General features: G+C 37.0%; 1 protein-coding gene across 2 annotated transcripts in view; it reads right to left on the bottom strand.

The window, feature by feature from the left end:
- HSDL2 (hydroxysteroid dehydrogenase like 2) overlaps window positions 1-13,077 on the bottom strand; it is a 54,958-nt gene that overhangs the window by 9,329 nt on the left and 32,552 nt on the right. For both annotated transcript variants that reach the window (XM_069474560.1, XM_069474559.1), the window contains 2 exons: window positions 7,887-8,081; window positions 5,410-5,481 (listed from right to left, as the gene is read on the bottom strand). In XM_069474560.1, the coding sequence (XP_069330661.1) occupies window positions 5,410-5,481; window positions 7,887-8,081 (267 nt within the window). The remainder of the gene's footprint in view (window positions 1-5,409; window positions 5,482-7,886; window positions 8,082-13,077) is intronic.

Here is a 13,077-nt window from a genome sequence, read left to right as displayed (position 1 = left end):
TAAAATTTAAAGTCTAGTACTTTCAAGAAGAAATAAGATACAATAAAATTGGCAACTTTCTGGAAAATTTAATCAAGAAAAAGAAAAATTAAAATTAAAAAGAGAAAAAGGATAAAATAAATATGGAAGTTTGAAAAATTATAAGTGAATACTACATGTCAACCCTTAAATAAATTTTGAAACTTCAAATGGATGATTTTGGTTTTATGACTTTTATTTTTATTTTTTTTTAGAGATAGGATCTCACTCCATCGCGCAGGCTAGAGTGCAGTGGCTCAATCATAGTTCACTGTAACTTCGAACTCCTGGACTCAAGGGATCCTCCGGAGTAGCTAAGAGTACCAGCATATGCCACCATGCCCAGCTAATTTTTAAAAATTTTTGTAGAGACAGGGACTTGCCATGTTACCCAAGCTGATCCTCCTGCCCTGGCCTCCCAAAGTGCTGGGATTGAAGGCATGAGCCACTGTGCCCAGTTTTTTATTTTTAAAAAGTGAATGAGAAAATAAAAGTTTTCAAAGAAATAATTTCAGAAAAGACCCAAATGATTTAGCAGATGAGCTATTTCAAACCTTCAAAGAAAAGATCATAGAAAAACAAAGTTACCCGATTCATTTACCATATTCAAAACATAAAATTTATTACGCTCAAAGATACAGACATCAATCTAACTCCCATGGTTTAAAAAAAGAATTCCATGTTACACCAGCATTAACACCCTACTGTAGTAAAATCTAAAGATTTTCTCATTAAAATTAAGAATAAAATAAGGATAACTAAAATAAAGTAAGTATTTTCAATGAACCTCCTGGAAGTTCAAGTCAGTATATTAAGACACACCAGAAATAATTCTAGAAAGACATTATTATATGCAGACAAGAAGTTTGGCCACTTAGAAAGCTCAAGATAGTTAATGATAAATTACAGCAACCAATATTTATAGGGATCTTAATGTATCAAGTACACAATATGATATACTATCACACTACTTCTCACAATACTTACATAAAGAAGGGAAGAGATGAGAAAACTATTTCAGAGAGCTGAAGTGATTTGCCCAAGTTACAGATATAAGCAGCAAGCACAAAATTTGAATCCAGATCTGTTTTACTCCAAAGCCTATGCTTTCTGTTTCTCTATCAGAAACTATTAGAAATCTTTAAAAAAAACAATAAAAAAAGCTCATGACAGTGACCAGATACAAAATATATAAAAATTAGTTTCCCTTTTTTAAATTTCTAATTTGCTTTGTTCTAGAAAGTATTTCAATTTGTTTAATAAAATAAACACAATTCAAGATTATATCCAGGCAGTCTGACTTCAGAGCTTGCAATTTTATGCACTGGGTAATACTTCCTCCACATTTTCTTCTTTATCTAACTATCTAATTAATATATAATCAACATAAAAGCTAAGCATAGTGCCAAGACCTGAACTCACCAGAACTGGACCAAGCAGAGGCTGCCAAAGCCAAGGCAGCAAAGACATACACCTCCTTCATGTTTCCATAGGCAGGTAATGTATTTAGTTTTAGTAGTTACACCAGAGAGAACTAGGTTTGTCATATAAATAACTGCTGGAACCTCTCCCTTACTAGTGGATGACTACCTCAGTTGATCTGTATATTAATCAAGATATATCATCTTGAGGTGTCTGAGGTGCCAAGGAGATTGCACCAAAAACCTTAGCCCTGAAAGACATTTGCCAAGAGACAAATTACGTAATTTATCACCTGGAATATTTAGACATAAGCATGATGACTGTGCACAAGAGAACAAAACTTCAGGAGACAAAAAAACAAACCTGTAATACATTTGAAAGGTGTGGCCAGTAGACTAAAAATATGTCAGCTTGAATAGAAAAGAGACACTTAGAGCATTTCAATAATGTAAAAGAAAAAGACATAGGGCTAGCAGCCCCTGACATAGCCTTTCCTAACTTCACATTACACAAATATAAAAATGTACAAAAAATGACAAATACTAAACATTGCCTAGACTGACGCACAGTCTACTGTCAGAATCTAGGAAGAGACGTTCAGCAACTCTAAGGTACGTAGAGTCAGCCTAACAAAGACAGGACTGCCTGTGCTTTGCCTTATGAAAGATCTCAAAGGAAGAAACAGCTCTGCCCACCTAAACAAAGAAGAGAAGCTCCCACGCTTTTAAACCACTGGATCAGACTCTGGGTTTGCACCAACTGGAAGACTAGGAGCTGTCCCTCTGTTTTACAGATGCTGCTTTACAAGAAACACTCCATATGATTCCTCATTCTCATCTTTCAAATACAGTTCAAAGCTTTAGCTCCCAAATAACAGAGCAGCAGACAGTAGAGGGAGTCCTGTGCATCCTGGGAAGTACATGCCCCAAAGCGTGGCAGGTAAAGATGGGGAGGGAAGAACCCAGCAGGGCATGCTGGAGAGAGCAGTTTTAAGCAGAGGAGGTAAAGGAAGGTCCAATGTCAGCCTTGCATACTGGCACGAACTATGCACCTAACAGATGTCACATCGGAAACTACAGCTCAGAGAAAGGAATTCTAGAAGATGGACAGGGATTAAAGCCAAAAGCAACTTACACATCTCTGCCATTTGATTACAGAGCTCTAGAGATATCTCCTAATATGAGAATGAGTTAACAGAAAAACAACAACCTGATTTCTATGAAAAAATAATGTACCACAAAGGTCATGGAGGTTATTCTAAAGAGCAAAAGTCTATCTCTAAAAATAATTTACTATGAAACCCACAAGCATGTCTCCACATGAAAACTATGATTATGATGTGTCAATATAGGTTCATCAATTATAACAAATGTGCCACTCTGGTTGGGGATGCTGATAATGATGGAGGCTATACATGTGTGGGGGCAAAGAGTATATAGGATATTTCTGTACTTTCCACTCAGTTTTGTTTTGAACCTAAAACTGCTCTAAAAAATCAAGTCTTCAAAAAACCACTATATGAAACAGGGCAGAAAGTCATATATACATATATATATATATATATATATAAAAAACTGGCTGAGATGAAAAGACAATGGGATAAAATGAAGAAGGAAGTGAATAACATGAGAAACAAAAGCACAATAGCAAAATTAAAATAACCATTAGAGGCAATCTGGAGCAGAAATGAAACTGTAGAAAATCTTGTCCTCTCACCCAAGAACAAAAAGATGAAAATAATTAGAGATGGTGCCAACTACAGGGAAAGGAAAAGGGTAGTCAAACTAAGAATAAGTATTTCTGGCTGGGTGTGGTGGCTCACGCCTGTAATCCCAACACCGTGGGAGGCTAAGGCAGGAGGCTTGCTTGAGCTCAGGAGTTCAAGACCAGCCTGGGCAACATAGCGAGGCCCCATCTCTACAAAAAGTTTAAAAATTGGCCAGGTATGGTGGCACATGCCTGTAGCCCTAGCTACTTAGGAAGCTGAGGCAGAAGGATCTCTTGAACCTAGGAGTTTGAGGCTGGAATGAGCTATGGATGATACTACCGTACTCCAGTCCAGGCAATAGAGTAAGACTCTGCCTCAAAAAAAGAGTGTTTCTGAGGAGAATCCAGAACAACTGGAACAGAGGCAACTAAAACTATAACTAAATAAAAATAAACTAGAAGTTAAAAAAAATGAGTGGGCTCCCTGTGTTCCAGTGGGGGAGGTGGGGGAACCAATGAAGAAATGATGGTATTGCTTTTATGATGAGAAAACAAACACATTTAAAGCCATGTACATAATTTATAATAATTACATATATATTATACAAACTAACATACATAGGATGAATACTGGAAAAGGTACAACCAAATGTTAACAGCAGTTGTGAGTGCAATAGAAAGGTGATCTGCTCGCCCTTTGGAAACGAGGGATACACATTGCCTCTGAGAGGTAAACTATGAAGTGAACATATCTGGACTTGGGCATGAAAAAGCACTTGAAAGAGATAAGTTAGATCCCAGGCCAGATACACGGGACTACTTACTATCTATACGAATATTTTAATATATCTACAGAAAATATCAAGTAGAATTGCTATTGACTAAACCAGAAAGAATAGGGGAAAGAGAGCTATAAAAGTAAATGTTCTCTCCAGCATCATTTTGGGAACCCACGGTGGGAGGATGGCTTGAGCCTAGGAGTTCAAGGGTAAAGTGAGCTATGATCACACCACTGCACCCCTCCAGCCTGGGTGAAAGAGTTAGAATCTCTCTCTAAAAAAATTTTTTTAAATTTTGGAATTAAATGAGCTTAGTTCATGCCTGTCTTCCTCTCAAAGACAGATCCAATTTTAGGGTGTTGGGCAAAAATCAGGATTTTTGTACTTACCTAACTTAAAAACCAGGCTCTCCTAGACCTTGATAGGCTGTCTTGGTAATTTCTGTCATTTTATAAAGGGCTTTTTGAGAAAAAGGCTGACAGTCTTGTTTTTTCTGGCTTTAATATTCTGATACGTCCCTGTGGCAACTGAATCAAAGATCTAATTTTTAAAAGAGCTATCTCTGGGGAGTAGGATTGTGAGCAACTATTTTCCTTCCTATATTTCTCAAATTTACTATACTACAAAAAAAGTTATCCTTTTTATTACCTAAGTAATGTTTAAAATTTACCCCAAAAATGTGGAAAAAGAAAAGAAATAGAAGAGAGATAACATTAAGCTGGAAATAAGGTTTGGCATTAAAATGCATTGTGGTAAGGTTCTACAGTTTGATTAAAGCTATCAAGGAAATTTATTCCTAAATTTTCTATCAGCATTCTAAAAAAAAAATCTATGATCACTTAGGAGATTCACAGCATCTATAGGATAAAAATAATGTAACAGCCCAGAAGAAGCATTCTTGTTAGTAAAACCATGAGAGAAATTCTTCCCACAGGTGTTCGTTAAAGATTGTTTCTTCTTTCAGTAAGCCACTGGCCTACTGCCAGAACACAAAAACTGAAATGTAAACCCTGGACCAATTCAGGGGGGCTATTATTGTTCCTGAATTACAGAAACAAAACCAAGTAAAACAAAAACCTTCTTTAAAGTTAATTTCCTTCATAAAGTAGTCACAACACAAACTGTGAAAATGGTCTTAGATGTAATTGATAATGAAACATTTTTCCTTAAAATATCAACACAAAATACCTAAAGAAAGGGCAGGAAAAAAAAAAAACCCTGAAAAAAAGGTTTTTTTTTTCAGATAATTTTTTTTAATCAAATGCAAAGAACATATTAATATTAAGAACTTCTTACTGGTAAATGAAAAAAAAAAAACCTTTACTAGAATTAACTGAGAACTCACATTACTTGTTCAGTTTAAATTAGAAAACAGTTCAAAAGCAGAAGGCAGAAGTGTCACTGTTATAGGATCAATTCTATACTTTGGAAGAAATACCTTGGTACCCATATTTTCCAACATAAAATATGATATAGATCTTACCCTGTGATTCCATTTTCTTGGTAACTGGTTCTGGGTATTCATCTAAGAAGAAATCTGGTATCAAAGGATGGCCTGAAAAATTGACCCCAAAATAATCAGATTAATGAAACAACTACAAAATATTAAGATTTTAATAGCTGTTTAATAAATATTATATCTGTTTTTATTTTAAGATCATTCTGGGGCAATGGGAAAGGCCCCCATGAGAACTGTCAAACTACTTGATCTTCATTAATTTTCCTATAACTCAGTTATCTTCCTCCTCTATAACAAATTTCATTTTCAAGATTTAATCAAAAAATCACCTTTTCTGTAAAGCCTTTACTTGCTCCCCCAGGAGGAGGCTTTGCCGCCCTCATCCTTACAGCCCTCTGTCCTATATCCCTCTGAAGTACTCAAAACTCATTTCTTACCTGGCCCCCTGAAAGCAAGAGGTCCCTCATTAACAAAGACTTGCTTTCCAGCATTAATGCATTTGAGTCTTTTCTTTCTTCCTCTTCCTCTCACTTCATCATCATGAAAACTAAGCTACCTATTGTACTGGGTCTTATTTTCAGCTAACAGTTGTGGGTAGAAAATAAGTTTAACATAACACTGATACTTCTAAGACATGTGCATGCTAGGAGATGTGAAGGCCATAAAGCCCTCAAAACTGTAGTAAAGTTAGATGTTAACAATCTTAATCTCTCTCTCTCTCTGTTTTCTTTCTTTTCTTTTCTTTTCTTTTTTTCTTCTTTCTTTTTTTCTTTTTTTGAGACAGGGTCTTGTTATTTTGCCCAGGCTGATCTCTAGCTCCTGGGCTCAAGCATTTCTTCACCTTAGCCTCCCATCTCTCTTTTTCTCTCTTAACTCCTGGAGGGCAGGAATGAATTGATCTTTGTTATATTCTAATATCATAGTACCTGGTCATATTAAGTTCTCAATACTAGACAGGTTTTAAATTTAAATCAAATTTCAGATTTTGTGTACAATGATACTGTCTTTAAAATCTAAAGTGGGCTAGTGCCTACAATCCCAGGACTTTGGGAGGCTGAGGCAGGAGGATTGCTTGAGACCAGGAATTTGAGACCAGCCTGCGCAACACAGCAAGACCCTTTCTCTCTAAAAAAAAAATTAGCCTGGTGTGGTGGCACGTGCCTATAGTTCCAGCTGCTCTGGAGGCTGAGGCAGAAGGATTGCTTAAGCCCAGGAGTTCGAGGTTACAATGAGCTATGATCATGCCACTGCACTCTAGCCTGGACAACAGAGTGAGACCCCACTTCTAAAAAAAATAAAAACAAAAACAAAAACCCTAAAGTGATAATTACACTGCAGCAGCTCCCAGAAAACCTGAATCTGGTTCAACTTCTGCCACTTATTGGCCATCTGCTCTTAGGCAAAGGCTTAATCTCTTTGGGCCTGTTTTCTGTTTATAAATATTAACTACTAAATATTGTGAGCATACTATATACTAGGCACTATGCCAAACACATTATATACATTATTGCCTTTAGTTCTTACAGAAATCCTGTGTGAAAGTTATCATTCTCTTAATTTGACCAATAAGGAAATTGAGGCTTAGAGTGGGTGATATGCTCAAAGTCACACAGCTAGTGACCATCAGAGCTGGAATATGAACCTGGGTTGTCCTCTCCCAAATTCTATGTTCTTAATCACTAAACAATATTACTTCTCTCACAGGATTGCTATGAAGGTTAAACAGATAAGGTATATAAAAGTGCTTTGTAAAACTATAATCCCCTATTTAATTCAGTTTGAACTGAAAACACGGGCAGGGATGATACAAATATGTGGTTTCTGTCACCTAGAAGCTCAGTTTAATGAATAATATTTAAAATATACTTTCGCACAAGTAAATATAACTCCCATTTATGGCTATATTATCTATTATTTAGAATATATTGTATTTTATATATTAAGAAATAATCCATCATCATCTACAATTTCAGAAAAAGTTACTTTTGAACAAAGGGGCCTTCTGGAAACTTCTCAAATCACACCATTGTACATAAAAAAAGACCCTGTTCACTCATCTTCATCATCTGTCATTAGGCAGAGACTGCATTTAAGAGACAAACTTTTGAAAACAGTTAACAATCTTAAAAATTTTTTTGTAGAAACCCTCCCCTACTGTATCATCTGTTACCATATCCTTGAATAAAATCTTTTACTCTGTGATTTTAAGGCCAACTTTAAAAATTAATTTTCATTCCTTAATTCAAGATTTAGAAAGGCCAGTAGCTGATAAGACTTTCTCCATTTATATATCACTTCGAAAGTCCTCAACTCACTTCTATTTTTCATTTCTCTCTCTTTTTTTAAGTTGTGTTGGTATGGGTTTTTCCCTTCATTGGAGGACAGCTTTTAAAAGAAACTATTCATTTTATAATCACATAAACATGCACACAAAATAAATGTATTCGTTGTAGAAAATGTGGAAAAACAAATCACTACTTTTAAAAAACTATAAGCATTACCTGGTTTAACTGCATAGATGTCAAAATTTTTTATTCCTTCTTCTTTTAAGATATTTTCATCAATAACGAAGTTGCCAGTAAAACTTTTTGGCTTTTTGAAAATGGAATATGCGGCATCTGCGATGATATCAACTTTTCTACATTGGCTTTCAATACCAGATCCTCCCAGCATATCCATAGCAGCAGTGTGTATGGCTGTAGAAGAAAAACACACACATACATACACAACTCCAAATCAAATAATAACACTGTGAAAGTAACAAGCAAGCAAAACCCTTCATAATTATCAAGGCTAATTTCTTCATTTCTCAGATGATAAAAACAAGGTCTACAGAGCTTAAGGGATTTGTCAAATGTTCTACAGACAGAACTGGGTAGAAAACACATGTTCCTCACTCTATACAAAACTGTCTTATACTACAGAACTCCTTTACGAGACTACAAGCGAAATTCAATGAGACTTCTGATTTAGAATGTTCAAGAATTTGATGCCATTTTTGAGAGTCAAGAAAGCCAGTAAGGTATTAATGTAACAGAAAGTGCACTGAGCTAAATATCAGGTGAGTGGGATTTTTATACCAACCGTGCCACGACTTTAAGCAAGCCACTTTAAAATCTTGGGGCTTTAGTTTCTTCTCTCTATAATGTGGAGCTTGCTTGTCTAAGTTTATTGTCTCTCTTCCTCTGGTACTAGAAAATAGAGACTTTTCTTGTTCATCACTGTATCCCCAGTGTTTAAAATAACAAATGAATCATAAGCACTCAATAAGCACCAGCTGGGTTTTGGGGGGATCCATTTAAAATTTAGACAATACTGTATTGTAGAAAATATTAGAAAATAAAGAGAAATAAAAGCAAGAATTTTAAAATTAAATATAATCTCCCTGTCCAGGACTAATTACTGTTAATATTTGCATATAATTTTCAGGTTTAGGTGCAGATAACTTTTTTTTTGAGACAGGGCCTCGGTCTGTTGCCCAGACTATAGTATAGGGCGCCATCATAGCTCACTATAACTCAAACTCCTGGGTTTAAGTGATCCTCCTGCCTCAGCCTCCCAAGTAGCTGGGACTACAGGTGCATACCACCATGCCTGACTAATTTTTCTATTTTTATTTTTTTAGAGACAGGGTCTTGCTATGTTGCCCAGGCTGGTCTTGAACTCCTGGCTTCAAGCAATCCTCCTGCCTTGGCCTCCCAAAGTGTTAGGATTACAGACGTGAGTCACCATAACTGGCCTACATAACTTTTTTTTTCAGACAGGGTCTCACTGTCACACAGGCTAGGGTACAGTGGCACAATCATAGCTCACTGCAGCCTGAAACTCCTGGGCTCAAGTGAAATGACCATCCTGCTTCAGCCTCCTGAGTAGCTAGGACTACAGTTGTGTGCTATCACACCCAGCTGGGTTTTTTGTTTGTTTGTTTGTTTTGTTTTATTTTTATTTATTTTTATTTTTTTTTGTTTGTTTGTTTTTCAGCTCCCAGCTGGTTTTTAAAAAAGATTTTTGTAGAGACAGGGTCTTCTATACTGCTCAAACTCCTGGCCTCACTCCATCCTCCTGCCTTGGCCTCCCAAGGTACTGGGACTATAAGCGTGAGCCACCACTGTGCCTGACCCTACATTCTATGTTCCTTAAATGAAGTACCTTGAAACTCTTTGATTAATAGCATATTATTAATTACACCCTGTCAAAATTGTGAATGGTAACATTTCAATTTGTTTACATATCCTTTTGTTTACACACAAAGCAATGAAAGTCAATTTGTTTACATGTACTTTAGGTTGCAGAGTTTCTAGTACTTCAGATAAAACTTCTTTCCATACCATTGTTAAAATATAATTTTAAATTACCACATACTAGAATAACTTACATATTTTCATCTACAAGATGAAGTTTGTAGCTTTTAAGTGCCATTGACCCTTTTTCATTCATTTAACAAATAGGTATTGAGCATTACTATAAGTCAGTTGCTATTCTAGATATTGGGATCAAATGAGTGGATGAAACAGAAATAAAGGACCCATCTCCATGGAACTTACATCCCTATTTCAAAAAAATGTTCAATTAACTTAAGAAATTAACTTAGGAAATTTCCCAAAAGCATTGAGTTAGAAGATCCTACTCTATCTCATAACTAAATTTCCTTTACTAGGAATAAATTTTTTTTTACTTAACCAATAGTTCCAGAGCTCTGGTGTCACTCTTGAAGGGATCCCTTATTAATTAAAAATAGCAGCTAACATTCATCAGCTGTACCCTGTGCTGGGCATGCTATTACATAATTTACATACATACATTATCTGAATTAATTCTTAAAATCTTTGAGGTAGGTACCGTTATTCCCATTTTGCAGATAGGAGTTCTCAAGCACAGAGAAATTACGTAACTTGTCTAAGGTCACAGAAGCTAAAATTCAAATACCTGGCAGCTTGACTTCAGAGTCAGGCTCTTATCCACCATGCAACTAATGGGTCACATTTTGTTAAGCAAAGTTCTTGGAATTCATTTATCATCTCACTCCCATAAACTACAGAACTTCTCTGTAAATATAGCAATATTGTCTATTTTGAGATTATATGCATACATACACACTTCTAGTCTCAATGTAGACTATATAAATGGCATGAGAATTCTTTTTTTTTTTTTTTTTTTTTGAGACAGAGTCTCACTCTGTTGCCCAGGCTAGAGTGAGTGCCGTGGCATCAGCCTAGCTCACAGCAACCTCAAACTCCTGAGCTCAAGCGATCCTTCTGTCTCAGCCTCCCGAGTAGCTGGGACTACAGGCATGCACCACCATGCCCGGCTAATTTTTTTTTCTATATATATTTTTAGCTGTCCATATAATTTCTTTCTATTTTTAGTAGAGATGGGGTCTCGCTCTTGCTCAGGCTGGTCGAGAATTCTTAAAAACTCTAAATTAGAAGTCTAATAAAAGTATATCACAGGCCAGGCATAGTGGCTCACACCTGTAATCCTAGCACTCCAGGAGGCCAGGGCCCAGGTGACAGGGCAAGACTCTGTCTCAAAAAAAAAAAAAAAAAAAAAGTACATCATATACACATATATACATGCCGTGTGTGTTCTCCTAAACAATCTATCATTACTTTCACAATCTTTCTAGGGAAGATACAAAGAAGGCACAACTAGATACTCAAAATCAAGAAGTGGGCCAGAGAGTTCTTCTGAACAAAGATTTTGCAATGCCATGAAGCTAACCCAACAGGTTATAAAAACTTATAACAATAAAAACAGGTTAACAGTAGGATCAATCAAATGAAATTCACTGATGATTTCTGGGAAAGAAAATAAGCAAGATTTATAATGAATGCAGATAAGCCTTGAATCACAAGAATCATAAGAGTGACCCTAAAACTTAAGTCTTTTTAAGGAATAATCGGAGAGACACCTAATAGCTTCTAATTGATTCTGATTACAGTTTACTTAAAACAGGGATGGCTGGGTGTGGTGTGGCTCACGCCTGTAGTCCTAGCAGTTTGGGAGGCCAAGGTGGGAGGACCACTTGAGGTCAGGAGTTCAAAACCAGCCTGGGCAATAGTGAGACCCTATCTCTACAAAAATTTAAAAAATTAGCTGGGCATGGTGGCACACGCCTGCAGTCCCAGCTACATGAGAGGCTGAGGCAGAAGGATCACGTGAGTCCAGGACTGTGAGGTTGCAGTGAGCTATGATTGTGCCACTACACTGTAGCCCAGGGAACAGAGAAAGATCCTATCTCAAAATAAATAAATAGGCCGGGCGCGGTGGCTCACGCCTGTAATCCTAGCACTCTGGGAGGCCGAGGTGGGCGGATCGTTTGAGCTCAGGAGTTCGAGACCAGCCTGAGCAAGAGCGAGACCCCATCTCTACTAAAAATAGAAAGAAATTATATGGACAGCTAAAAATATACATAGAAAAAATTAGCCGGGCATGGTGGTGGATGCCTGTAGTCCCAGCTACTCGGGAGGCTGAGACAGGAGGATCCCTTGAGCTCAGGAGTTTGAGGTTGCTCTGAGCTAGGCTGACGCCACGGCACTCACTCTAGCCTGGGCAACAGAGTGAGACCCTGTCTCAAAAAAAAAATAAAATAAAATAAAATAAAATAAAAATAAATAAATAAATAAATAAAAATTTAAAAAGTGACAAAAATCTTAAAACTAATCAAACATTTCCTTTTACATAAACATATAATGTACATATCAGGCTTAAAATATCAGCATTGCCTTTGACTCCTCCTTCCCTGAGGAGAGAACTTGTCTCACCTCTTTAACACCTGCCAGCCCCCTCCAAACTCATATACTTGTGTGTCTTCCACTGAACCAATGACACCACTGATTATAAAGTGTACTATTACTTTACGTAACACTAAGGAAACAAAAAAGCTGCCAATTAAACTATTATATATCATTCAATGTAAGATACATACTGATATCAGACATGTAAAAATGCAAAACATTTTGATATCAGAGATGTAAAAATGTAAAACATGGCATCTCAGAATCAATGAAGTATGGTATAAACCATTTAACCTAGTCAGTGCATAGGACCCTTGCAAAACAGAAACTAGTTTTAGTTTCCAGGACCAGAGAGAGGAAGGAAAACAGCTGCCACCTTGATTCCTCACCCTCCCTGGTTAGTTTAGTTCCCATATCTATTTGTAATGTGGTCCAGGTGACAGAAGACTGCAGCTATTCTGTGATACTTCCTTTAACTTCCTCTCTACTGCTATTACCAAATCAGTAGCTGCCATTCCCAGACTCTCCACCCCAAGCCCACATAAAACCCACACAAAAGTGGACTTTCCTGCTTCTACCACACTTGTCCAGACTGGTCAAGAGGCAAGAGCAGCAGGCATTTTGAATAGCAAGCGTCACCCCTCCCTCCCTCTCCACCCTCCATTTCAGCAGGAACTGTGCAATAGGTCTTGTAAGAAGAAAAAATTACAACCCTGGAGGTAACCTCATTGGGGGCCTGAGAGCCTCATGTTATGAAAGTATTAGAGGCCGGCCCTCTGATCCCTTCTCTGGATGTGTTGAATTCAGCAGGGCAATGGAGCTCATGTTGAGAGGGGACATTAAGCCGACAGAGGCCAAACAGTAGACCAAGACACTGTTCTGATTGTAGAGAATATATGTTATGCTGTATCCATTCCATTAAGCGTAATAAATCTCCTTTTTCTTGAAAGGCAAT

The sequence above is a fragment of the Eulemur rufifrons genome, chromosome 7 (genome assembly GCF_041146395.1).
Source record: "Eulemur rufifrons isolate Redbay chromosome 7, OSU_ERuf_1, whole genome shotgun sequence".
Taxonomy (NCBI): domain Eukaryota; kingdom Metazoa; phylum Chordata; class Mammalia; order Primates; family Lemuridae; genus Eulemur; species Eulemur rufifrons.
Note: the sequence above shows the minus strand (reverse complement) of the source record. Positions and strands in the feature narration are given on the sequence as shown.